Raw genomic sequence first — 25,702 nt, forward strand, 5'->3', positions numbered from 1 at the left:
TCGTTGAATCTGGCAGTGGTGCTGGCACGTGCTCTCCCTTTCCGTGGGATGAAATTTGACAGCGCGCGGAATTGATTAGATAGCGGCCGGTGACAGCAACGACTCGCATCCATCTCTCTGCATAAGTACTTGTTAGCTGGGCCTCTCGATCTGAGCAGCACTCGGCTCGGTGAAGATGGCTTCCAAAATCGCAGGACTAGATTCTCTCACTCTCAGAGCCTTTGACCAGGCAGGCTACTTCGAGACGATTGAATTTTACGCATCACTTGGCTTTATCGAGACCAAATCCTTCTCAAGCGCAGATGAGAACTCAGAGCCTGTCGATGGTTTCTCCACAGAAAGCGAGCGTGAAGCTTGGCTCATCAACTTCGACGAGGAGACTGATGAGACCGTCGTGCTCAAAATTGTAGTCCTAAAGAACAACGATGAAAAGGCGAGCAAGCCACGCAGCAGCTTCACACTCAAGACTCGCAGTATTCAAGTACGGTATCTACTCTTTTTGAATATGTTCTAACATCAGAGGCTCATCTCGCACTTCGACAACGATAAGATTCAGTACACAAAGCATCGAGCTGGCAGCCCGGCGGAACTGACTGCAACTGATCCATTGGGCAATCAAGTCAGCTTCACGACGAGATCGCACGCTTGTTCTTCATCTCAAGTACTACAAGCCAAAGCCCAAGCAGAGTCACCGCGCAAAGGACATAGTCGCGAAGCGAGTGCTCTCAAAAATGCTCTGGGCGGAGACGTCCCAAGGCAAGCGAATGGCAAGCGTAAACGAATCGGCGTCATGACGAGCGGTGGAGACTCTCCGGGTATGAATGCATCTGTGCGCGCTGTAGTGCGTATGTCCATTGCTCTGGGCTGCGAAAGTTACGCCATCTACGAAGGCTATGAGGGTCTTGTGCAAGGTGGAGACTTGATCAAGCGCATGTCTTGGGAGGATGTTCGAGGCTGGCTTAGTGAAGGAGGTACCCTGATCGGTACTGCGCGCTGCATGACATTCCGGGAGCGTCCAGGGAGACTGACTGGTGCAAAGAATCTGGTCCTAGCGGGCATTGATGCGCTGATCATCTGTGGTGGTGACGGCAGTTTGACTGGTGCAGACATTTTCCGTGCAGAATGGCCATCACTCATCGAGGAGCTCGTCAAGACGGGTGAGCTCACAGAAGAACAAGTCAGCCCCTACAAGCACCTGACCATCGTCGGCCTGGTGGGCAGTATTGACAACGACATGTCGTCAACGGATACGACAATTGGTGCATACTCCTCACTCCATCGAATTTGCGAGGCTGTTGACTCGATTGGCGCTACAGCGCTGTCGCATTCGCGCGCGTTCGTCATCGAGGTCATGGGTCGGCACTGTGGATGGCTCGCCTTGATGGCGGGTGTCTCTACTGGGGCTGATTTCGTTTTTATCCCGGAAAGACCACCTACTGAAGCTGATTGGGAGGCTCAAATGTGTGCGAGCATCAAGGCCCATCGCAAATTGGGCCGTCGAATTACAATCATCATTGTTGCTGAGGGTGCGATTGATCGTGACCTGAATCCCATCACCCCTGGCGCCATCAAGGACCTGCTAGTCTCAAAACTCAAACTTGACACGCGAGTAACCACTCTTGGACACATTCAACGTGGAGGCACACCCTGCTTCTATGACCGTTATCTTGCGACAGTGCAAGGATGTGAAGCTGTCAAAGCTGTCTTGGATGCTACCCCGGAAACGCCTTCACCGATGATTGGCATCACCGAAAATGTCATCACGAGAAACCCTCTCATGGATGCCGTCAAGCTGACTCATGCAGTTGCTGAGAACATTGAGCGGAAGGATTTCGCAGCAGCCATGGACCTGCGCGACCCAGAATTTGCTGAGAACTTCGAGACCTATATTCATACCTCGCAGGTCAAGTTGGAAGACCCAGAGTTTGCGTTACCAGCAGACAAGCGCCTTCGAGTCGCCATCATCCATGTCGGTGCCCCAGCTGGCGGAATGAATTCGGCGACAGCCGCAGCTGTTCGCTATTGTCTCAATCGGGGTCATACTCCACTAGGCTGTCACAATGGATTTCCTGGCCTGGTTCGCCATGGTCACGAAGGAGGCGTACGAGAATTCACTTGGATGGGTGTAGATGGATGGACCATGCGCGGCGGCTCAGAGATTGGCACCAACCGTGATTTGCCAGACATTGATCTTGGAATGACGGCCTATCAGTTCCAGAAGCACAAGTTTGACGCGCTCATGCTCATTGGTGGGTTCGAGGCCTTTACGGCGCTTGGACAGCTACACAATGCTCGAAACCAATATCCATCATTCAGGATTCCAATGGTCTGTCTGCCAGCTACCATCTCAAACAATGTCCCCGGGACAGACTTCTCTCTCGGATCAGACACTTGTCTCAATGCGCTTGTACAATACTGCGATGCCACAAAGCAAAGTGCGTCTGCGTCCAGAAGACGTGTATTTGTGGTCGAGGTACAAGGTGGCCGATGTGGTTATGTCGCTACCATGGCGGGCTTGACTGTTGGAGCTCTTGCTATCTACACACCAGAAGATGGTATCTCTCTCGAGATGATTTACAATGACTTGCAACATCTGAAGCAATCCTATGCTCTGGACCGTGGGGAGAACCGTGCTGGCAAGCTTATTCTGCGAAATGAAAAGGCTAGTGGCACATATACAACCGAGATGATCTCTAAGATCATCTCGACAGAGGCGCATGGTCGATTCGAGACGCGAACAGCAGTGCCTGGCCACATTCAGCAAGGAGGAACTCCATCGCCCATGGATCGTGTGCGAGCAACCAGACTGGCCATCAAGTGCATGCAATTCATTGAGGAGCATGGGAAGAAGCCAATTGACCAGCGACATGTCCCCGAAACTGCAGCGGTCATTGGTATTCGTGGACAGAGTGTCAAGCTGACACCTGTTGCTGACCTCCTCGCTAGTGAGTCTGACAGCCGCGAACGCAGGCCCAAGGCTGCTTGGTGGCGGGACATCAAGGATACGGTCAATTTGCTTAGTGGCCGTGCCATACCTTCAGTCGTGCGTGAATCTGAATCTTTCCATTGACGAGGTTAAGAAACACTTTCGGTAGACTCTAAGATAGAAAGCGGCAAATTGTGACTGCAAAACGTCCTGTCCTCCTATCTCACTTCGGAATTTCGTGCACGAGACCATCGACAACATGTATCGCTCTCGCTGCATTGCATGCCCTCCTTGCTGAGCTCTTCCTATGGATCGCTGCTATCTCTTACAACAGCAACAGCTTCTCGCCGATGGTGTGACTGCTCTTGATGCCGATGACAGCAATGTCTTCCTCGGAACTGAGTCCGGCCAGCTTCTGCGCTTCGTCATCCATCGCGAGGACCCAGATTCTGAAGCTGATAGCTTTACCTATCTATTGGCTTCGCAACAAGATTCTATAGAGAATGCACCGGTCAAGAGCATTCTCTTGCTCGCACATATCCAGCTTGTCGCCGTACTAGCCAATGACGTGCTCAGCTTCTATACATTGCCCGAATTTGCACCGGCTAGCCACTTGCGCATCATCAAAGATGTACAAGGTGTCATCTGGGGAAGTAGCTTAGATGTTGAGATTTCAGAAGAAGCATATGCATCGCTGACGGTCTTTACGAAGCGCAAAGTACGTCAGCTTCTGATTACTTCTGATCGAGTAAAGCTAGCACGCGAAGTGGAGTACGCGGGCTGTATAGCAGCTTGCCAGCGTGGATCAATAGTATGTGCAGCAACCAAGCACTCATACGATCTGCTTGACCTACAAGAAAAGGCTAGGATCCAGCTCTTCCCGGTTGTCCAAGGCGAAGCGGAACCCGAAGGCCCGCAGTTTGACAAGTTCATGCCACGAATCCTCAGTCCATCTGCTTCGGAGTTTTTAGTTACTTCAGGCAGTCCGGAGATGCCTAGTGCTCTGGGCATGTTTGTCACGATGGAGGGTGATATCACTCGGGGTACACTCATGTTTGACGACTATCCGTTGAGCCTCATTTGTGTGAACGAGAAGATCCTGGCTCTCATGCCTTCGCAAAAGATTGAGGTGCACAACATCATGAATCAGCTTAAAGAACTGACGATTGAGGTTCCGGGAATGACCTCGATTTTCACAACTTCTGAGGATGTTGATGTGGTGGTGAAGGAAAATCTTAAGTTGATTTCACTGGTCAACCTCGAAGAGAATGAAAAATGGACGAGCAGCCTTGATATCGCGCGCCGGGCATCAGTGGCAACGACGCGTATCGTGCTCTGTGGATCAGGCTCTGTGTCCTTCCTCCCATCTGCCACAGAGCTGATGCACCTTGATGAGATCCTTGGAAACGGTGGCTTGGAACAGTGCATCAAGAGAGCTGCTGCCTTTTACAAGAAAAGACCCGAAGAGGAAGCGTATCATTGTCAAGCATATGTTCACCAAAAGGCAGGCCTGCTGTATTTCAATCAGCTTCTGTTTGATGATGCATTGGATCATTTACTTGCTGGCGATCTTGATCCTCGCATTCTGCTCAGTTTATTTCGAACACTGCCTCAATCTGACACATCAACCCAGCTCAAACTGTACAAGGGTGTACGGAAGCAGCTCTCAGCAATGCAGCCGATCGAACAGACGATCCGCTCGACACTGGAATCAACGGTAGATGATCCTGCTACAGTGACCGAGCTCTGTACCATTCTCGAAGGTCAAGCAATTGAGATGTGTCGCCGCTTTTTGACCAAGTATCGCACAAAGAGACAGACCAGCAAGCTGGTATCAGATGTTCTCGGTCCAGTCGAGGCTGCTCTACTCCACATTCTGTTGTCTATGGATCGTGGTGAAGCCAAACCCAAATTGCAAGAATTCTTCCAGCTCGAGCTGGCGAATATTGAGCAATCTATACGGTATCTGCAACAGCATTATCGATGGTGGGAGTTGCTGCAGCTCTTAACACGTCTTGCCCGTCACGAGGAAGCGTTGTCCATTTGGCAGCAGCTCATGGAAGGCACAATTTCTGACCAAGATTACCCAGGGCAAGGATTTCGTGCTATGAAGGATTATCTCATCCAGCATGGCACAGATGATCTCATTTGGCGTTTTGGTATTTGGCTATTGCAAATGTACACTGACATTGGCGTCGAATTGTTTGATACAGTCGATGCATCGCCGAACAGCGCGACAACTTACACATCGCTTCTTGACAAGCTCCGCACTGGCGACGATCGGGGCATTTTCTTGAAGGTCCTGAATCATGTAGTGGCGTCAAGCCCGAACGTGAGCATAGCTTTATCAAATGAGCTGATTTTGACGCTCGCAGAGCAAGTCACAAGCAAGCTGAGCAATTCGTCATTGTCGAATCTTGCAACAGAGACGGTAGCAAATTACAGGCAAATGAGAGCACCCAAGATGCCTTTCCCGATGTTTGTGCTGGAAAATAGGCTTTCTGGCTCAGGAGAGGTACGACAATTTGCCGAGCTTCGAGCGAGATTGATTGACCGACTACAAGACGATGCTCAATATGATGCGCAGGCTGTGCTCGATGTGATTCTACAAAACAAAGACATTCTATTGGCTGAGCGGATCATACTCTATGGTCGGCTCGGCAAACATGCTGAAGCTCTCAAGATACTGGTTCGTGATCTGAAAGACTTTGATAGCGCTGAGGTCTACTGTTATCACGGTGGTGTTTCTTTGTCATCGCTGCGCATCGGTACCCAAAAGCTGGAGATTCTCGAGATGCGCCATACACTGTTCCCAATGTTACTACAGGAATGTCTCAATTTGCCGGATGTTGAGCTCAGATACAGTCAAGGTGTGGCATTACTCAACCGATGGAGCAGCTACATGAAGTTCGATGATGTGTTGACCTTGATACCCGACGAGTGGTCGATCGAGGCGATTGCGAGCTTCCTGCAAGTCTCTCTGTCCCATCTGGCAGCAGAAAAGCGAGATGTTCAGATCCAGCGATCTCTTGTGCGTTTGCAAGCACGCAGACAGACTCAAAGCAAGCTCATCAGATTGCAATGACACATCCTTTTCACCTCATGATTGAAGCTTTCTTGTAGTTGGAAACGCTTGCTCTATGCTGCTTTGAGCTCGGTGAGGCAATGCATCACCTGCACCGGGCCGAACAAGCTGCACAGAGATGATATCTGCAATTGACTGGCTTGGCATACAGGAGGTCGCGAGGGGTGTTCTCGGCTTATGGAGAGAGTTCAGAGATATGCTTGGCCCAGTTTCAGGAGGTTCAAGTCTCGTTCGCGAGCTGATTATCGGTGATGAACGAGCTATACGATGTTTCGCGCTGACTTCCATTGACGCTGCAGTTTATCAAGAGTGCGCAAATGTACGCGAACACACGGCCTGTTCCGGAGAGTCGGAGTCCATCAAAATTGCACATCGATAGTCTGACGCCCTTTTGCTTGGCAGAATACTCAGGGGTAAATCCCTTTGCGCATGTTTGTGCGGCGAGTTCCAGCCTAGGAAGCAAGACTAAGTGGCCGCAGATAAAACGTGGCTTCTTGCTATCACTGCAAGTGTACACTGGCATGCGCAGTACCTCAGGAGACCATATGCTACTAGAGCTGCACCGCATTATAATTAGCAACAGCAATTTGCGGGCTCGCACCCTGACAGACTGGTTCATGCGCCGTGGCCTCGTCTTGACGATCCCTTAAAGGCCGTCGACCGCATCACGACTCAAGTTTGTGGTCTGTGCGCTTACTTGTAAGCATGCTCTTGGTTGTACTAATGGCCTGCATGGCATGGGCCAGCAATGTCACGGCGTCTCATGTTCACACAGGCCACACAAATACTCCTCGTCAAGGAATCAAGCAAACCGATCCCAAGAGCAAGACCATTTCAGGCCCCCTTCATGCGAAACTCCACAAGAACATATTCGGAGAGGTGTCTTGTCAAAAGCCTGCCAAGGTCGTATTTACCATCTCTGGTCTGACAGTTGCCCCAGAGAAATGCCCCAAGCCCAAAAATCACCGTCGCGCATCTTCAGACACTCCCCTGCCCAACGCTGTCTTCAATCATCACAAGAGCTCGTACGCACTGCTTGTCGACGTTTCTTTCAGCTCTCCAAATAACGAGACATTCCGCCTCGCTTTCGATACGTCCAATCCATCTCTCACAACACTCAGTGCAACTGGACAACGATTTTTGGCCGATGCCGACGGCATGGACAACAAGATCTGGCAAGAGATACAGGCTTATGACGTGGAGACCACAGGCCGAATCGTAATCAAAGGTGAAATTCAAGTGAACATCAGTCCGTACTCTAAGTTTACTGCTGATGAATACATTGATGACGAAGTTCACATCGGTGGCCAGCTGGCTCGCAAAGCATCGGTGCTGGTGGCTTATAATGCTGAGCTTATCAAACCAATTGACGGCATCTTTGGCATTTCCCCAGAGGCAAGCGTTTTCTCTCACATGGAAGATCTTCCTGAGCATGTTATTGGCTTAGAATTGCAGCACTTTACTAAGGATGGCGGTTCTTTCACGATCGGTACTGTATCTAAAGCGTACGGTGATCTCCAGTTCGTCAACATTGTCAAGAAGCAGGCCAACCCACTTTTGGTTGGCAAAGATCTCGTCGAAGGTAAGGCGTACGACCTTTTCGCTGTTGACGATGCATCACTCACAGTCGACGGTAATTCCATCAAGCTCTCTGGCGCCATACTTGACACCTCACTTGCTATCACCTTTTTACCTCGGGAGGCATTCAAAGCCTTCGAAAAGGCTTTTAGTCCCACAAAGGATCCCAGCTTTGTCCTCAGCTATATGTTGCCCTGCCAGGTCACATCGGCTCTCAAGAGATTGTCATTCAACTTTGGTGGAGCTAAGCTTACCTTTAACAAATTGGCTCTCAGCCACAACGGCCAGGATAGCCTTTGCATCAGTGCCATCCAGCCCTGGGACCAAACGTACGCGGCAATTGGCAGTCATATTCTGCTTGACAACTACGTCGCTTTATACCTCAAGACTGATACGCAGGAGCCCAAGGTCGGCATTGCATCGAAACATGGTCACGCAACGAAACGTGAACATTGATGTTCGTGTTCCTCTTAAAGTGTATGAGCACAATACGCTCTCCTAGCACCCCACTTCTCATAAACTGGCGGTATTGATTGCCGCCATGAGCTTTCTTCTGCTTCTTAAGCATAGAGTCATAGACCTACACTTAATTTCTACCTCTTCCTCTCGCCTCTTCCTCTCAGAGCCAGGCTGCTGCTGCTGCTTCAGTGCTTCCCCTCGCCATCTGAAGCATCTCCATTCACGTGCGCCTCCAGATCTTGGCGTGCTCAAGCCATCACCGCATCCAACAACTGCTGTCGCACTTGCTCCCGTCGCCTTTCGCTAGGCATTCAAGTCTCTGAGCACATAGCGCTTCTCTGCTTTGTGCAAAATCATCCCAGAACACATGTCTGGCCTTGAAAATTCGCTCTTCCAGCTCAAGTTGACCGCGAAACAGCTGAAATCGCAGTCAGCCAAGTCAGCCAAGCAGCAGAAACTGGAGACGACGCAAGTGAGTAAAGCCATCAAGGCTGGTAATAATGATATTGCGCGTATACATGCAGAAAATGCCATTCGGAAAGGTCAAGAACAGCTAAATTTGCTGCGTCTCTCAGCGCGCATCGATGCCGTCGCGTCGCGCGTTCAAACAGCAGTGACGATGCGGGCAGTTACGAAGAATATGGGTCAAGTAGTGAAGGGTATGGATCGCGCAATGCAATCGATGAATATGGAGCAGATTTCACTTGTGATGGACAAGTTTGAGCAGCAATTCGAGGATCTCGATGTACAGGCAGGCTATATGGAGGGTGCAATGAACGGCTCTACTGCGACATCGATGCCGACAGAGGAGGTAGATGCGCTCATGAGCAAGGTTGCAGATGAAGCGGGCTTGGAGCTGACGCAAGACATGGCTGCGCAACAAGCGCCCAAGAGCAAAGTGGCAGAGGCAGAAGAGGATAGGCTGCACGAAAAGCTCAAAGCATTACGTTCATAGCATTCATCAGCGAAGACTCGCAATAGGGCCAAATATCACTGTGCTGGTCGTGACGTCAATGTTGAGCGACAGGTATATTTGACTTGTTTTCAAGTACTCGGCATCGACTGATACCACCATTTAGTATCTATAAAAGTCTTTCTAGTGCTCAATTCACAGCATGGCTTCGCTCAAGACTGCCTTAAAACACGCTCAGAAGCCTTCTACTACCATTCCCACCGTAGCGTTTGGCACTTACAAGGTGACAGACAAGAATTCTACTGCAGGAGTGATCAGAAGCGCACTGGCTTGCGGCTATAGGCACTTTGATTCAGCTCAATTCTATCATAATGAAGAACTCATTGCTTCATCTATTGCTGCAGGCATTAAGCAACTCGGTATCGAGCGATCAGAAGTGTACTATACAACAAAGATCTGGCCTGATGACCACACGCCTGCTAGCCAGCTCAACCAAGCCATACAGACCTCGATTGACCGTGCTACACCAAGTCTTGGTTACATTGATTTGATTCTTTGCCATTGGCCTCACAAGGATGCCGAAGTCCGCAAGTCGTCCTGGCAAGTGCTCAGCGAGCTAGTTACGGCCAAGGGAAGCAAAGTCAGAGATGTTGGCGTATCCAACTACAGTATTGATCAGATTAAAGAGCTCCAGGATGTCGAAGGGGCTGTCCAGCCAGTCCTCAATCAGATTGAGGTTCATCCATGGAGCTACAAGAAGCAAAAAGCACTCATTGAGTGGTGCTTGGAGCAGCAGATCGCAGTAGAGGCATGGGCTCCTCTTGGTCAAGGCAACAGCGATGTTGCCCTCTCAGAAATCGCCAAGCGGCTCAACAAAGATGAAAAGGCTGTCCTCGTCAAGTGGAGTGTCTTGAAGGGATTGATTCCATTGCCCAAGAGTACTAATGAAGGACGCATGAAGAGCAACATTGAACTAGACTTTGATCTCAGCGATGCCGATGTGGCGACGCTGGATGGACTATCTAAGTAGGTTGCTTCTTTGTTGATAATCTATTCAAGCTGCTGTCCCGGCTGATACTTGCTAGCACCTGGATCAATTTGCATAACTTCTGGTGCACTACCAGTTAGTGCGGAAGTCGTTTTTCTACCAAGGACAAGGTCTTGCACAAAAGTGATTCCTGGATAAATATCACTGACCACATGAAGTTGCAATGAAAGACCCAAGCACTCGTCTGGTATACTCAAATGAGCTTTCGTAGTCAATGAGCCATGCCCAGGCATGATGCTCGCTCGTTTAAGCGCAAGTAGCTCGTCATTTTGAGGATTGACCAGCAACACGAACCATCCCTCAGATTGCTGCTTTGGAAAGCGAGGACAGTATGCTTTACCACTTGTCGGATCAAGCATACGTCCCATTCTCTTGAGTGTAATGTGCAGTTTGCCAGCACCGTCAAACGGCTGCATGGAGACTTGTAGAACAGGTAGTGCTTGTGCAATCTTCATGAATTGGCCTGCACTCTGGCCAGTCAATTCCTGCGCGAGACTTGATAAGGCTCCTTTGCCCATCTTTGCCACCTCCAACAGCGTCAACCTGGCGGCCCGCTTGCTGGATTTTAACTTGGCAGGCTGGACACCTGGCATCAACAAGAGCGAATGGTCGTCGTGCCAGATGCCTTGCTTAACGCATACCATCAATTCAATCAATCGTGCAGTCGTTGACCAACAACCTTGTTCAGCCGTGACATCGATGTAGGCCTGCAGCACCCGAATGCTTTGATCCAAGACAGATATCGTATCCGTAATATAGTCTGCAATAGACAATGTGAGGCGCTCAAAGTGTGCTTGTAAGAGCAAGTATGCCTTGACATGAGGATCCCACATGGGTAGGCCAAAGTCTTTGCCATTGAAGCGCAGAAGCTTTGCAAGCTCAGCGTTGACTAGATCCTCGTTGTGACGTACTGGCTGCTCATCAAACTCTGTTGCTTCCGATAACCATCGCAGGGCCTGCTCAAAGGTAGCCTTGTCGCAGACTTGCTCGACAAACTTGCGAATCGTTTTGTGGGACAGATAATAGTAGGAGGTAATCTTGCCCAAACTGGTTGCACGCAAGCCACCGAGATCAGTTGCTTCCACTACGTGCGAAGCCATGAGCACATCAATGCACTCCGTTAGCCAATTGGTCATATAGGCAATCAATCCCTCAGACGACGTTTCTTGCAGGCCATAGTAACTTGGGTTCTGTTGGATGCGTCTGAAATAGTATGTGCCGGTCAAAAAGTCGAATGCATCATTCATCGAGATGATAGTTTCTGCTGCAAGTTCAGCACAAAGATGATCTGGCAAGACATTATGTAGCGAAGATTCGACAGGAAAGCCACTGTGGAGGAAGTGCTTATAGAATGACTTCTTGTTGTCTTTGACAAAGATGCGAGCGATGCCGTGTGTGTCGTACTGAGGTCGACCCGCACGGCCGAGCATCTGCAAGACATCTGTCAAGTCCATATCCTTGTATCCACCAATCTTTGCGTCGAAGTACTCGGTTCCCTTGATGATGACGAGCGACGCTGGGGTGTTGATTCCCCAGGCAAGCGTACTTGTAGCCACGAGAATCTGTACCTTCTGGTTCGTAAACAGCTCTTCGGACAGACGCCGGTCATCTTCCGTCAAACTAGCATGGTGAAGCGCGATTCCAAATTGTAGCGATAACCGTAGAGACTCATCTGTGACACGAGTCAAAATCATCTCGAGTTCCTCGTCCGGCATGTGCATAAAGCGTCTTGGATTGTCTTCGTTGCCGCAGAGAGTGATGAGGTCTTGAGCAGTCAATCGGGTTTGCCTTCGAGAGCTGACAAATATCAACACGGGCTTGTTTGGCGCATGTGTCTTGATTGCAGCGAAGGCAGGTCTGTTCATCGAAGCCATTCGAGGGCAATAAGCACGACCAGGGAAATCGTCAATGTATATTTCGACTGGTGCGGCATGTCTAAAGTTGTAAAGAGCGCCGGGCTTGATGTTGAGCCATTCGGCAAGATCCAAAGGATTCGCCACTGCTGTACTGAGTCCGACAATCCTGACTGGCTTCTTTGTCTGCTGGGCAATGTAGTTCATGCGCGAGACGATCACCTCGAGGATTGGGCCACGATCACCGCCTAATAGATGAATTTCATCGATGATGACAAGCGAGATGTCTCGAACGTATCCTCGGTTTTTCCAACTCCGAGAGATACCATCCCACTTCTCCGGTGTCGTAATGATTATATCAGCCGAGGTGATTTTCGAGGTGTCTGGCGTGTTGTCACCAGTCAGCTCGACAAGCTTCCGCTGCATGGGACCTGTCAGACGTGCAGTCCAGTCATTGACACGTTCCCGGACGAGTGCCTTCATCGGTGCAATGTACACGACCTTGCCCTTTGGAAACTTGCGGAAGGCCCACCACAAAGCAAGCTCAGCAGCAGTCGTCTTGCCAGAACCAGTGGGTGCGCCTACCAGCACATTCTGATCTGTGTGGTACAGAGTGTGGAAGTACTGAGTTTGTACAGGGTTGAAGTAAAGGAATCGTTGAGCGCAAATGTCTTCCAAGATTGGATCCTGCAATGCAGTAATGGGTAATGGCTGAAGGTTGAGCAGCTCAGTTGCTGGATTGGCGTCGCGAGGAAGAATAAGATTTGACAACGAGACAGCCGTGACGGTTTCAGCACCAAGCCATCGATCACTGACTGCGCGTACGTAAATTTGAGAGGGGATGGGATCAGCCAAAGGAATAGTGAACGACATTTCGTGTGTTTCACGCGACTTCCGCTGGGTCAACATGAACGACTCATGATACAGTATTTCTGTGCCTTCGTCATCTTCCACCCATATCCAAAAGTGCTCTGCCGTGCCGTGAATACGCGAGTACCAATTGAAGTCGGGCGTAATGTATAATTTGACGCGTAGTACTTGGCGGGTCAATGGTGCAACTTCATACTCAATTGACAAGAGCGGAAAATTGTCGACTGCATTCTTGATTTGATGGCCCATGCGATTGAAATTGATGAGTGCTCCAAGTTCCGCTGCGTCCATTTCTCGCAACTGTTCGATAGTAGAGGCAGTATGTTTCTCTTCAAGCTTCATGGTCACCTCCCTCTTCAAATCCATTTGGCCGAGCGGGTGCTCAAAGGACCACATTCTATCGTTAGCGCTGTTGGGTATTTGCGAAATTTCTCACCGTTTGTCAATCATCTGGCCTACGCTGAGAATGACAGAGGCAGATGGCCAAGAGCGAGACAAGGCAATCTCGAAAAGTGCTCGAGCGACTCTAGCTCCGTTCTGTGCCACATAATTGGTGTCACTCACAAGTGCGAAATCTTCTACACTCGCCTTCGATACGTAGCCCTGCAGGAGAGTATTGACCTTTCCTGGCGTTGTACTTGTTTCTGCCTTGATTTGACAAGGAGCAGCAAATTGACGCATCTGATCGAGTTCCTGATGCTCGTTGTCTCGGCTCTGCATCTGTGAGAACTCAGTGGCCAAGGATATCATATTGAACACGTCGGCCTCTGCCATTTTAGGCTTCATTAGCTCATTGAAGACCTCGATGGACTTGTGGCTGATGTAAAAGTTGGACGCAATGCGACCAAGGTCTTTTGGCGTCAAAAGTTCTGTCTCCGGGTTGTAGACAATCATCTGCGTTTTGTGAAGCTGCATAGCGGCTGCAATGATAAGATCACGGCGACGACCGACAAGCGCTGGATCATCTTGATATTCGCCCACTTCGATGCCATATACACGAGGATTCTTTCGCATGCGAACAAAGAGGTACGTGTAGCTGAGCCAAGAGACTGCCTCCGTCACATTGGTCACCGTACCAAGGGAAATCTCTGCATTCAAGTTATCGACAAGTCTTTCTGCAAATTGCGACTCGATAGGGTGTTGAGCGGTGATGGCATTGGTATAGTGAGCCAATTTGTCGTGCGTTGTGCAAATGTAGCCCACACCGTGTGTTTCGAATTGAGGTCGTCCTGCACGACCAAATATTTGCAACACATCCAGTACTCCGAGGTCGACGAAAGAACCTTTCTGTGGATCGTACAACTGCGTACCTCGGATAACAACCGCGTAGGCGGGCAAATTGACACCCCATGCAAGAGTGGCCGTACAGCAGAGGACTTTCAAGACGCCACTGCCAAAGTACTTCTCCACCAAATTACGATCAGATCGCAACATGCCTGCATGATGGATACCAAAGCCTTTGACAAAAAGTTCTCGAAGCTCTCGGTTCTTCGAGCGACCCAGATCACGCTTGGCGATGTCGAATTGTGCGTGCTCAGATGGATCAAAGGCAAGAGCATCACCTTCTGCGGTAGCCATTTCGAGCAGAGTGGTAGCGGTCTTGACAGTGGCTTTTCTTGCGTGCACAAAAACCATGACCTGATGCCCTTCCTTGACTAGTTCGTGCACCTTCTCGAAAGTGGCCTTGTCGAGACGCTCATTGGACACCTTTGAGCCTGCCTTGCCCTTGACTCCGATAAAGTGCTGCTCTAGGCCAACTGGCCTGAATGCAGAGGAAAAGAAGAATAAGCCAACGTAGCGATTGACTTTGAGGAAGTCTGCAACGTCGAGATAATTTGGCAACGTAGCAGAGAGACCAACGATGCGAACCATGCTCTGCGAGGCTTCCACGTACCGTAGCGTTCTCGCCACCAAGGATTCAATGACGGCTCCTCGCTCATCGTGCAACATATGGACCTCATCGAGAATGAGTAGCCTGACTTTTTGCACAAGCTCTACATCGCCCGTCATGCCCTTGCGAGTAACGACATCCCACTTCTCTGGGGTCGTGACGAGAATTTGAGTCGCCTGGATCTCGTGCTTTGTCAATTGCATATCACCTGTCAGCTCTCGGCACTTGACGCCAAGCCAAGAAAGCTTTTTGGAGAACTTTTCGACAATCTCTGCCGCAAGAGCTTTCATCGGTGCGACATAAATGATCTTGAAATCATCCTTGTGGAGCGTGAATTCAGTGGCCGACGGCTCACGATGCGGGTCTGGCGTGCAGTTGTTGGCAAGTGTTTGAAGAATGGTGAGCATTGCCACATCAGTCTTACCGGCTCCTGTGGGAGCACAGATGAGCATGTTCTCGTTCGTCGTGTAAGCAACATTATAGACAAGGGACTGTATGCGATTCAGTGTCTTGTAGCCCTTGAAGGTGTTGCTACACAAGGCATCTAGATGCTCCACCACCTTTGGCTCCTCGCCCAGCATAGGAGGTATCGTTCGTGCGGGCGGGATGGTGATTTCTTCGTAGTAGTCATGTTCCTCCCTTGTCGAGTCTTGTGGTAGAGCAAGGCTCTTTCCGTTGAAAGCCATTGTCAACGCAGAAGATGATGCACCGTAGACGTGTGGGTATCGCTCTTCCTCGACAATTTTGGGATTCGCGTTGCTGAACAAAGGACGCTTGCCGTTGCGTACGACCTGGCGCTTGATGTCGTCTTGCGTCATAAGGCCGTCCATTGCATTCTTTTTGGGTGTCTGTGCGACAGGTGCCTTGCTCCGAGGCGTTTGATTTGTACTAGTCAGACTGCGTTTGATTTGAGAGCGTGACTGGATTAGGCGTGATACAGTGTCTAGATCATCAAAGCCTAGGAGCTCAGCGAGTGACATTTGCAAGTCATCATCAGGGAATTCTGACAGGAGAAGCTCGGTGAGATTACTGTAAAGAACATTGGCGTCCATATGATCAGTCTGAAGAGCTTTTTGATGGCAATACTCAATCAGCCAATCGAGCTCGCCTTCATCAGCAGATGTATATTCGACAGCCTTCTTTTTGCCTTTCGAATGGGCCGAGTCGTTCTTTTGAGCAGTCTGAAGAGCGTGGAAGGGTTCTATTTCGTCTTCATTTTCGTCCTCGTAGAGCAAATCTTCGCCATAGGTAGGCCTGCCTGCAAGCTCCTTTTCCCAATATTGAAGAGCTTTTTGCACATCTTCGAGCTGCTGCAGGTATTTCTGCAGTTCAACATCAGCCATGAGCTAAGCAGCGTACAAGTAGCAGCAATGGTGTAGCAAGGAAGCAAATGTTCATGTAGAAGTCAATTCAGTGATGTCAGGCTTAAAAGTTGCAGTCACAAATAAGAAGTGGAAGAGCCTGCGACACGAGGATTGTTCTCAGAGCCCAATATAAGAATAGATTGAGATGCCAGATGCTTGCTTATATTCCTAACATGCGCACAGCATTCATTGCCGCGCGATGCTCTGCTTCCTTCTTGTTTGGACCCCAGCCGCGACCAATCTCTTTCGCTTCATCCTCAACATCCTCACCAGCGCGTGCACCGACCTTAGGAAAGCCAATCTTGACCTTGCAAGCAATGACATATCCACCCTCATTCCCTCCCTTTCCATCCACCCATTCGTACAGGACGGTCACTGGTGTCTTCCGTGTTCCATCGGGACCAACGACAAGCGGGTGTTTCTTCGAGAAGTAGTTGTAGATTTTTTGCTTTGCAAGCGGGTTGACGAGCTCAATATCATTTTCCTGAATGTGCTTGGCAATCCGAGGACCCATCAACAGCCGAAGCCATCGATCTGCGCGCGCAGGACCGTCAGCGCCATCGAGTGTCACTGCTCCCAAGAAGGCCTCGAAGGTATCTGCAATGACTTTGGTGCCACGACGCACACCATCGCGTTCTGCAGTCTCGTTCAACAACAACGCTTGATCGAACCCATACATTTTGCCGAGTTCAGCCGCAGTTTCGTTACCAATAAGTTCAGCTCGAAGAAGCGATAGCTCGCCCTCGCGTGCTGTTGGCATTTTGACGTACAAGAGTCGCGTCATGGCATAGTTGAGGTACGAGTCACCGAGAAATTCGAGCCTTTCATTGTGAATGTTTGTCAGCATGGATTTGGTTGCTTGTGCTGGCGCAGAAGCAGTGGCAAAAGAGCGGTGAGTAAAAGCCTGCTGCTTGAGCTGCTCGTTGTGGATCTCTGGCACGACTGGAGGCCAGTGACCGTCCTCGAGGACGTCATCGTACGAATAAGCATCTTCGAGACTCTTAACAAGCTGCGCATGACCATCTTTTGTAGCCACCTTGTCGAGCTTGTCCTTTGCAACAGCAACGATATCCTTTGTCGATGTGTCTACTTTGACAACTTTGGCCTTTTTGTGCACAGCAGCTGCTTGCGGTGAATCAGTTTTTGGCAGTGGGGGAGAGGTGCTGCGTGCATCATCTCCATCCGCCTGCAAATACTGATTCAGCCAAGAGAGCTGGTCTGTGCGATGCATGCGCTTGAGTACTTTTGCGACTACTACGCGATCTTCAACGTGCTGCGGCAAGTCCGACGTGTCAAAGTCATCGGCAGGTGTTATCTTGACGAGTGCGTCGAGTGCTTGGACGAATCGGTCAAAGACATGAGCTATTTCGTCCATATTAGGGGACATAACCGCGGCACGAGGTTCGGGTTCAAGCTGAGCAGCTGTTCGATTCCGCTTTGGCATATGCAGTGAGCAGAATAAGAATGGGCTAGGCTGGACAAGAGTCCTTGGACTAGGAAGCGGTCAATTCTATGCGCTTAGACTTTGACCTTTCAGTCGAAGTGCAAAGCTGAGAGAGTTCAGCAAGAATTCGATAGAAGCAGCGAGCTGTGGGCTTCCTGCGACGTTGAGCACTATCACTGTCTATCAGGTTGTCAGCAGTAGGTGCGAGGTGTCCCGGCGAGATTGTGCAGCTGTCAAGCAATTTTGGTCTCACGGTCTCGTTTCGCAGCGCCAAGACTTTCCCCTGAATCCCGCTGAAGAAAAATACAAAGCGCAAACGACGCATCTTCTATACTCCTGCTCAGCTCGGACACTGTACTTTTCTCTTGTTTGTACTATTCTCAATCTTGTGCAAGCCTTTGCCAACTCAAGTACGTCATAATTGCATGCTCATTCGCTACTCTGCGGTCCTCTTCTACGGGATACTGCTAGCTATCGCATCTCTCGCACGAACGCCCTTTCAAAGGCGGCAAGTATCAGCGCATAGTATGCCTCAGAGCTTATCATCGCGCTGCAAGTCGCAACCACGGCGCACTGCCCAGAAGAGCTTACTGGATGGCGCTACAGTGCCGGTACCCGTACCGTCTGATCCCGCAAATATCACCAGCATACAATCTTGTTTGTTTACAAGTCACTCTACCTGCCAAAAGGTGCTCAGCAGTAACAGAACGCGACTGCTGCCTACGAATGCTGCTCGGTCTGCGTTATACACATCGAATCAACCACGGCATCGTGACTCAAGGAAACCTCGCAAGGAGGCGAGAATAGCTTATACTGGACGAGACAGCTCTATGGCACTTGCGAGCATTGTTTTGGTCATACTCGTTTACTGCTGAGGACCGCCGATAACACGACGTGCTTATGTGAGTGCTCTTTATCTAAAGGGCGAAGAGGGGAAGGATACCAAATCAGCGGCGTATGTTTGTACAACAGCTAGACTAGACCTAATTGAACCAACAGCGACATGTGACTCAGTCTGTACATGGTTACCATCGTGTCGTCGCAAGTTGATGAAATGTCCCCCCGCAATTCAGACGTCACGTCACCCGCGCTGTCAAATTTTAGAGTACAACACAGCGCGGCATCTGGCTACGCTCACAGGCCAGTTGCCGTGTCAGGATTGCTCATCTATACTGAAGACAGCTCTCAAGCTCAGTCCGTACTGTATTCTATCGCGGCTATCTGCTGTTGACGCGACTGCGTGTTTCGCACTTCAGGCGATCATGTCTTCAACATCTGGTCGTAGTCAACGCGCGCTACGTCGCACGACGGGTCATGCGCACCTTGAGCCAGTAGAATCTACAGGATCCATTCGAACGGCTTCTGCGCCGCCTTATCTTGCACATCCAAAACGGCGGATTGATATGATACAAGCTCTAGAGACAAAAGGACGACCTGGTCGTGCATCTACGATTTCGCCTACTGGTGTGCGCAAGCAACCTCTCAAGCCAGCTGAATCAAACGCTTCTGAGGATTCCTTCGTGGTGACTGATCAATCTCCTGCTATAGCACAACAAATGCAGGTCTTGGAAGAGCGCTACACGCGTCTAGCAGAAGCCCTTATCAAGGCTGAACTTTGCTATACAGATTCTACGCTACAGACCATCGAGAGGGATTCCTGTCCAGCCCTTTCTACTGTGCTTGTAGAAGCAGAACAGCTTCGAGACCCTCGCATTGCACAAGCAAAGAGAAGACATGCACTAGCGTGTCAGCAAGAAGAGATTCGTTGGCAAGCTCAAAAGCAAGCTGCCCATGTGGCTTATATCAGTCGTCGTGGAGAAGTGCGCATGCGAATCCGACAAGGGCTGTCTGCGGAGATCTTGAAAGTTGGCAGAGAGTATGAAGAGATGATGCGCGCAGAGGCACCTGGTATGCAGCTTGCGCCAGAGCTTGTTGAGCAGATCCAGCGAAGGCCCGTCAGAGACAGACGTGGCCCGCGTGGTGCAAACAGGGCAGAGCAGGACGAAGACTTCTTGGTGATGGGTTTACAACCGACCCAAAGGGTCATGACACGCCCAGCGTCACCTGAAATACTTGCAACATCGCCCATACGTCGACGCAAACGGCGTGCAGATTCGACGTTGCTGCCGTATGTACGCCTGCGTTCGAGAACGCCAGAGACACGACAAACAGGACCTTTGCCATCTATGACGCAAGTCTTACAGCGCGAGACAATCGCAGCACACGACGCCATGGCTGATGAGGGCGAAGAAGTGGAGGAAGCGCAGAAAGCGCCAAAGCCTAAATTGCACCACACTTATTTCATGCCAGCGAGCAGTCAGCCACCTTCACGCTTTGCCACACCCCGACCTAGTCGGCCATCGTCTCCATCTGGCTACAGTTACCCGTATGCTTCAGCTGCCACAGCCAGTCGTGCGCAGAGCCGAGTGGTGAGCCCAGTACAGAAACGTTCACGCGATTTGTGGGCGAAGACGACAATGGCTGTGCCTGTGAGTGGCACCGTGACACCAGATAGAGAGGGCGGCGCCTCAGCCGCCATCATACCGGATCGCAGGGTCTCGGTGCCCTGGGAGCTGCCTCATTAATCGTCCAAGGGAGATAGATAATAGCCATCATGTATAATGCTCATGTAATGCCATGTTCAAACAGCACTCTTGTCGTCGAGCGGCCTGTTGAACCCGCCTTTTCTGTTCATGTACTGTCGATACTCAACACGCTTCTCTGCTTTGGCAACTGCACCAGCAGCACCATTGCCAGTGACGTGAGCGCCTTTTGTCGTGCTGAAGCCTGCGAACCCCATCAAGGCAGCCATCTCTCTAGCATCCTCGTCTTCTTCAGCATTCTCCTCAGGTTCTGTGGTCATGGCAGCATCCTTTGCTGGAGAATCGGTAGGCTTTACATCGTGCAATGGTCGATATGTTGGCCGAGCAGGACTTCCGCGTTCTCTTGAGCGAGAACGCGATTTATCAGCTCGTCTCTTAGAGCGGTACTCCTCTCTGCTGCGGTCGTCCTCATTGCGACGCGGCGCATCGCGTCCGTAATGGTTGCGATCGTTGTACCGCCGCGTATCTTCCGGCCGACTGGGCCGTTCGCGGTCATATGGCCGTGATCTTGCTTCTTGTCGTCTATCGTAGCCTCTGTCAGGAGATCTGGACCGCGATCTGGTCATGCCTCGCTCCTACTTCTTTCCGCGAGAGTGTCTGGTTGAGCGTTGCGACATTTTTGTATTTCGACGCAACAGAACTCAACCAAGTCGACCAGCAATCAGTCAGTGCAGAGATGCTCTTCTTCTCCTTCTTCAAGTCTCTTGTAGATACAGAAGTCACAGTCGAACTCAAGAACGATCTGTGCATCCGCGGCACTCTCAAATCAGTCGACCAGTTCCTCAATATCAAGCTCTCTGATATTTCTGTCGTCGACGAGACACAGTACCCGCACATGTCAGCTGTCAAGAATGTATTCATCAGAGGAAGTGTCGTTAGATATATTCATCTCGCTTCAGCGAATGTGGATACAGCGCTACTGGAGGACGCGACACGGCGTAAGTTTTGGCGGATACATGGTGCTGCGATGCTCTTCGGGTATGAGGCATTGTCTTGCAACAGACAGCTTGTACTACGAAGCATCGCAGCATGTACGATTTGGTCTCTGCATTGCTAACATGTCTACAGGGGAGGCACAGAGCGCGAAGGCGAGGGTTCCTGCTGCGTAGACGGGCCTTTCCGGCTGCTGGCTCTTACTTCATGCACATACACAAGAAAGAGGTATTCTGTCCAATAGCAAACGCATCCGTCATGTACTGGCCCGAACATCCTTAATACATTGTGTTGTGCTGATATTTGTCCTCGTCGCGACTATTGCAACCACTGCCTCGACCAACACACCTGCTTGTGCATTAGTTCTTCAGCTGAGACGTCTTTGACGCTATTGGCTCGCATTTTGAAGCTCTACTTTTCTACGTGACAGCTCTTGCTTAAGATGGGAAATGTTCAACCGACCAGGATTCTCTGCATGGGTGACAGTCTCACCGAAGGCATGTCGAGTCCTCGCCCAGACGGCTCAGACAACCCTCCGCATCCATATTCAAATGAGCTGCATAAACATCTATCCATGCACATAGCCGTTAAGAATGCCGGACATTCTGGCTTCACTGCGGCGCAAGTCCTAGAGCAGCTCGAGAAGGAATTGAAACAGGTGGATACACCATACGACATCATTTTGATCATGGCAGGGACGAACGATGTTCTCACGCGAGAGCCACAAGCGATCTTTGATGTCTTGCAAAAGACTTGGAATCTGGCGCTTGGGAGTGGCTGTAAGTATGTCGTGGCCTTGCCCATTCTCGAGGTGACTTTTGACGTGACTATGATGAAGAACCAAAAGGAGCTCAATCGCCTGATCTTGAAGCACTTTGAGTCTGCTAGTAGTCAAGCCTCTTCGCCGACTGATGCAGAAAGGGCAGAGAAAGGCAGGCTGCTATGCTACGATATCTGCAGCGCCTTCCCGCAAGACGCCCTAGGGGATGCCGATACGGAACTCTACTGGAGCGACCCAGTACATCCGACGGCAGAAGGCTATGATAGGATTGCAGAGCTCATTGGGGGTTCATTCCTCGAGCCGTTGCTGACTTCGGAATTCAAATGGACGGCTGGCCGTGACGAAGCTCTCTTCAAGGCATTTGATGAAGAGAAGGACCGCTTCATTGAGAGGGTGAGTAAAGAGACGGGCTTTGCCGCTGCAGATGTCAAGAGCAGACTTGCAGCACTTGGCAAGTTGGCCCGGTGAAGTTGCAGTCCAAGTTCAAGTTGAGCTCTTGCGTCGCTTTGACGTCACGTCGCAAAAAGTCAACTTTGAGAGCGACACAAACAGACAGCAGCATTCATACTTCTGTCGTGGTAGAAGGCCCTGGCAGCGCATGTCGGCAGGCGGAGCGGCGACAGAAGCAACAGCAGCAGCTAGTCATGAAACCATAGCAGCTGCCTCAGAACTCGATGCACTCGGCGTCAATATCGTTAGTCAGGCGCATCTCGAACAGACCGTCGCGCAGCAAGCCGATACGCTACTGAATGCACGCGATGATGAGCTGGACAACAGACGGCTCGACAAGGCACACAAGGAGCTTGCCACACTGGAAAAGAAGATGGGCGTATTGGAAGAACGTCTAGAGAGCACACGAACAACAGTCAGTGTCAAGGTGGCATTGCGCGGACAGTTGCCAGTCTTGGCCGAACAACGCGATGCGCTACGTCAAGATGTGTCCGAGATTGAAGAGCGACTACGGGAGCGGAAGCAGAAGAAGCAGGCGAAAGCGCAGCATCCAAAGCCTTCAGAGGAAGGACCACCTGAACGAGATGACACGGAGACTGAACGTGCCTATCTGATCCGTACAGGCAAGATTACGCCTTTTGCAAAGATTGCAGGGCTCGAACGATCCAACACGACGGAAGAGACTGACATGGCGCGCCCAGAGGAAGGCCAGACGTCAATCAGCAAGGAGATGTCGCATCAGACTTTGCGGCAACCTGGATTTGCGCCAGCTATGACAAAGCCCGTCAAAGCAGAGCCTGCCTTGCATGAGTTGTTTGACCAAACAGAGACTGATGAACAAATGGCAGCCCGTTTGCAGGCTGAAATGGATGCTGAAACAGATACAAGGCCGTCTCGAAAGCGCAAGCGGAGACCGGCTGCTGCACCGCTATCAGATGACGACGCAGACTTTATCCGTCCACCTGCATCACCGACTACAGATAGCGATACTCAGACAGAGTCTGAGACTGAGCAAATCTCGAGACGAACAGCCCGGTCAGCGCCCAAGCGGCGGCAACGACGTCCAGCGCGACAAGTTGAGCTTGAAGCAGAATTACAAGAACTTGGATCTGAAGACGAGGCAGAGGAAGCACTCGCTGATGTAGATGATGGTAACGAAGCGCGGTATCAGCAACGTCTGTCACAATGGACACGAACACGCGCCAAAGCGCGCGCAGCACAAGGTGCAGGAGTAGACGAAGACATGGACGAAGTCTTGCAACCGCATCCGACAGAACCATCGTTGGCTTTCAACGGTGGATTTCAAATACCAGGCGACATTCATCCTTCCTTGTTTGACTATCAAAAGACGTGTGTGCAGTGGCTCTGGGAGCTCCATGCACAAGGGTGTGGCGGTATCATCGGCGACGAGATGGGCCTCGGCAAGACTGTGCAAGTCATTTCATTCCTTGCGGGACTCTCGCATTCAGGCAAGTTGGATGGGCCTGTGCTCATTGTGGCACCAGCAACAGTCATGCAGATGTGGGTCAAGGAGTTTCACAAATGGTGGCCACCCCTTCGTGTCTGTATTTTGCATTCTTCAGGGGAAGCGACGCGTGCTGGCTCAAATGTTCGCAAAGTGGTGCAGAATGTGGTGAATGAGGGACATGTCCTTGTCACGACCTACGCTGGCTTGACCAGTTATCGCGAGATGCTCGGACCGGTCGCATGGTCGTATGCCATCTTGGACGAAGGACACAAAATTCGTAATCCTGATGCAGAGGTATCGCTTGCTGCAAAACAACTCAGAACGGTGCATCGCTTGATTCTCTCTGGCACACCCATCCAAAACAATCTCACGGAACTATGGAGCTTGTTTGACTTTTGCTTTCCAGGCAGACTTGGCACGCTGCCCATCTTTCACGCTCAGTTTGCGTTGCCCATCAATATTGGTGGGTATGCGAATGCATCAAATGTGCAAGTGCAAACAGCATTCAAGTGTGCGTGTGTCTTGCGCGATCTTATCAGTCCATACCTGCTGCGCCGTATGAAGGCGGATGTCGCTGCTGATTTGCCCAAAAAATCAGAGCAAGTCTTGTTCTGCAAACTCACAGACAAGCAACGTACTGCATATGAACGATTTTTGGCAAGTGGAGAGATGGAGGCCATCTTGAACGGTAAGCGACAGGTACTTTTTGGCGTGGATGTATTGCGCAAGATTTGTAATCACCCAGATCTCGTTGACCGCTTGCAATTACAGAAACGCAGTGATTATGGCGATTCAAGCAAAAGTGGTAAGATGCAGGTTGTCAAGGCTTTGCTGGAGCTGTGGAAGCGGGAAGGACATCGAACCTTGTTGTTTGCGCAGGGAAGGCAAATGCTGGATATTCTGGAACGGTATGTGGTGAGTTTGGAAGGCTTCAACTATCGACGCATGGATGGAACAACACCGATTGTGCAAAGACAAGCACTTGTCGATGAGTTCAATACCAATGCAGACATTCACGTTTTCTTGCTCACAACACGCGTGGGAGGTCTTGGTGTTAACTTGACTGGTGCTGACCGCGTTGTCATCTATGACCCAGATTGGAATCCGTCGACTGACGTGCAAGCGCGCGAACGGGCATGGCGCCTCGGTCAAAAGAAGGACGTCACCATCTTCCGCCTGATGACCTCCGGCACAATCGAGGAGAAGATTTATCATCGCCAAATCTTCAAGCAGTTTTTGACGAATAAGATTCTTCGAGATCCTAAGCAGCGGCGATTCTTCAAGATGAATGACTTGCATGATTTGTTTAGTCTTGGTTCAGAGGCATTCGACGGGACAGAAACGGGTGATATGTTTCTTGGTACTGAAAAGACCTATGCAGCGCCTGACGCCAAGAAGAAAGGGCGACAAGCAGAGGAAGCGCAGCTTGCAACGCTGGATGGTGTGGCTGCGCTTGAGACCTTTTCAGCACAGGGCACTGCCGCTGCAGAAGATCAAACGGGCGAGGAGAATGTGCTTGAGAGCATCTTTGCGCGGAGTGGTGTACAAAGTGCACTGGAGCACGATCAAATCATGGATGCTGCGCGACCAGAGCAGCTACTGGTTGAAAGAGAGGCTAATAGAATCGCCAAAGAAGCAGCTGAAACACTGAAACAATCACGAAGGGAAGCACAGCGCCAACCAATTGGTACTCCAACCTTCACAGGACGCTTTGGAGGTGGTCAGGGGTCAGGTGGGCTGCTAGCGGGTATGGCACGACGCCGGGAGGCCGAGACTGGCGAGCCTGTCTTGTCGATTGCAAAGTTGAGTGATCCTGGCCGTGCTGCCCTCATCAAGCGCATTGCTGCGTTCCTGGGCCGGCATGGTGAGGATGGTGTTGCGAGTCAGGGGATTGTGGATGAGTTTGGGGTGAATGTCGAGGGAGCAGAAGAGGTGACGCTCTTCAAGAAGATGCTCCGGCAGATTGCGGTGTTCAAGAACCGTCGATGGGCCTTGAAGGAGGAGTACCGGTGACTCGTCTGTACCATATCCTGTTC

The 25,702-nt window shown here is 50.7% G+C and overlaps 13 protein-coding genes across 13 annotated transcripts; 10 read left to right on the forward strand and 3 right to left on the reverse strand.

Annotated features, from left to right (window-relative positions):
* Positions 1 to 94: 94 nt before the first annotated feature.
* On the forward strand, positions 95 to 3,128 carry BCR37DRAFT_369561 (6-phosphofructokinase). The gene is made up of 2 exons (XM_040868315.1): positions 95 to 481; positions 521 to 3,128. The coding sequence occupies exons 1-2, from the start codon at positions 176 to 178 to the stop codon at positions 3,068 to 3,070; spliced, it is 2,856 nt and encodes a 951-aa protein (XP_040723961.1). The 5' UTR covers positions 95 to 175; the 3' UTR covers positions 3,071 to 3,128.
* A 105-nt stretch (positions 3,129 to 3,233) lies between these two features.
* On the forward strand, positions 3,234 to 6,011 carry BCR37DRAFT_393911 (uncharacterized protein; the record flags this gene model as incomplete). Its single annotated transcript, XM_040871376.1, has 1 exon — positions 3,234 to 6,011. The coding sequence occupies one exon, from the start codon at positions 3,234 to 3,236 to the stop codon at positions 6,009 to 6,011; it is 2,778 nt and encodes a 925-aa protein (XP_040723962.1).
* A 496-nt stretch (positions 6,012 to 6,507) lies between these two features.
* On the forward strand, positions 6,508 to 8,198 carry BCR37DRAFT_75765 (aspartic peptidase domain-containing protein). Its single transcript, XM_040872464.1, has one exon. It carries the CDS (start codon positions 6,717 to 6,719, stop codon positions 8,043 to 8,045), a length of 1,329 nt encoding a protein of 442 aa, XP_040723963.1. The 5' UTR covers positions 6,508 to 6,716; the 3' UTR covers positions 8,046 to 8,198.
* Position 8,199: 1 nt separating this feature from the next.
* BCR37DRAFT_75764 (Snf7 family) lies at positions 8,200 to 9,094 on the forward strand. Its single transcript, XM_040872463.1, has one exon. The coding sequence runs from the start codon at positions 8,416 to 8,418 to the stop codon at positions 9,001 to 9,003; it is 588 nt and encodes a 195-aa protein (XP_040723964.1). The 5' UTR covers positions 8,200 to 8,415; the 3' UTR covers positions 9,004 to 9,094.
* Position 9,095: 1 nt separating this feature from the next.
* On the forward strand, positions 9,096 to 10,001 carry BCR37DRAFT_75763 (NADP-dependent oxidoreductase domain-containing protein). Its single transcript, XM_040872462.1, has one exon. The coding sequence runs from the start codon at positions 9,164 to 9,166 to the stop codon at positions 9,989 to 9,991; it is 828 nt and encodes a 275-aa protein (XP_040723965.1). The 5' UTR covers positions 9,096 to 9,163; the 3' UTR covers positions 9,992 to 10,001.
* A 10-nt stretch (positions 10,002 to 10,011) lies between these two features.
* On the reverse strand, positions 10,012 to 15,675 carry BCR37DRAFT_349374 (antiviral helicase SLH1; the record flags this gene model as incomplete). Its single annotated transcript, XM_040867922.1, has 2 exons — positions 10,012 to 13,129; positions 13,169 to 15,675. The coding sequence occupies 2 exons, from the start codon at positions 15,673 to 15,675 to the stop codon at positions 10,012 to 10,014; spliced, it is 5,625 nt and encodes a 1,874-aa protein (XP_040723966.1).
* A 481-nt stretch (positions 15,676 to 16,156) lies between these two features.
* On the reverse strand, positions 16,157 to 16,954 carry BCR37DRAFT_333644 (ribonuclease III domain-containing protein; the record flags this gene model as incomplete). The annotated part of the gene is made up of 2 exons (XM_040867111.1): positions 16,157 to 16,243; positions 16,295 to 16,954. Coding segments are annotated over 2 exons (747 nt in total), but the record flags the coding sequence as incomplete, so codon positions are not given.
* Positions 16,955 to 17,748: 794 nt separating this feature from the next.
* On the forward strand, positions 17,749 to 18,447 carry BCR37DRAFT_381275 (uncharacterized protein). The gene has a single exon (XM_040869655.1). It carries the CDS (start codon positions 17,857 to 17,859, stop codon positions 18,304 to 18,306), a length of 450 nt encoding a protein of 149 aa, XP_040723968.1. The 5' UTR covers positions 17,749 to 17,856; the 3' UTR covers positions 18,307 to 18,447.
* Positions 18,448 to 18,693: 246 nt separating this feature from the next.
* BCR37DRAFT_388257 (uncharacterized protein) lies at positions 18,694 to 20,016 on the forward strand (the record flags this gene model as incomplete). Its single annotated transcript, XM_040870603.1, has 1 exon — positions 18,694 to 20,016. The coding sequence occupies one exon, from the start codon at positions 18,694 to 18,696 to the stop codon at positions 20,014 to 20,016; it is 1,323 nt and encodes a 440-aa protein (XP_040723969.1).
* Positions 20,017 to 20,072: 56 nt separating this feature from the next.
* Positions 20,073 to 20,651, reverse strand: BCR37DRAFT_393918 (uncharacterized protein; the record flags this gene model as incomplete). Its single annotated transcript, XM_040871377.1, has 2 exons — positions 20,073 to 20,568; positions 20,614 to 20,651. 2 exons carry the CDS (start codon positions 20,649 to 20,651, stop codon positions 20,073 to 20,075), a joined length of 534 nt encoding a protein of 177 aa, XP_040723970.1.
* Positions 20,652 to 20,658: 7 nt separating this feature from the next.
* On the forward strand, positions 20,659 to 21,238 carry BCR37DRAFT_381277 (uncharacterized protein). Its single transcript, XM_040869656.1, has 2 exons — positions 20,659 to 20,972; positions 21,103 to 21,238. Exons 1-2 carry the CDS (start codon positions 20,711 to 20,713, stop codon positions 21,141 to 21,143), a joined length of 303 nt encoding a protein of 100 aa, XP_040723971.1. The 5' UTR covers positions 20,659 to 20,710; the 3' UTR covers positions 21,144 to 21,238.
* Positions 21,239 to 21,349: 111 nt separating this feature from the next.
* On the forward strand, positions 21,350 to 22,239 carry BCR37DRAFT_381280 (SGNH hydrolase-type esterase domain-containing protein). Its single transcript, XM_040869657.1, has one exon. The coding sequence runs from the start codon at positions 21,410 to 21,412 to the stop codon at positions 22,214 to 22,216; it is 807 nt and encodes a 268-aa protein (XP_040723972.1). The 5' UTR covers positions 21,350 to 21,409; the 3' UTR covers positions 22,217 to 22,239.
* A 107-nt stretch (positions 22,240 to 22,346) lies between these two features.
* On the forward strand, positions 22,347 to 25,679 carry BCR37DRAFT_349279 (SNF2 family N-terminal domain-containing protein; the record flags this gene model as incomplete). The annotated part of the gene is made up of 2 exons (XM_040867914.1): positions 22,347 to 23,049; positions 23,329 to 25,679. The coding sequence occupies 2 exons, from the start codon at positions 22,347 to 22,349 to the stop codon at positions 25,677 to 25,679; spliced, it is 3,054 nt and encodes a 1,017-aa protein (XP_040723973.1).
* Positions 25,680 to 25,702: the final 23 nt, after the last annotated feature.

The sequence above is a fragment of the Protomyces lactucae-debilis genome (assembly GCF_002105105.1).
Source record: "Protomyces lactucae-debilis strain 12-1054 chromosome Unknown BCR37scaffold_14, whole genome shotgun sequence".
Classification (NCBI taxonomy): Eukaryota; Fungi; Ascomycota; class Taphrinomycetes; order Taphrinales; family Protomycetaceae; genus Protomyces; species Protomyces lactucae-debilis.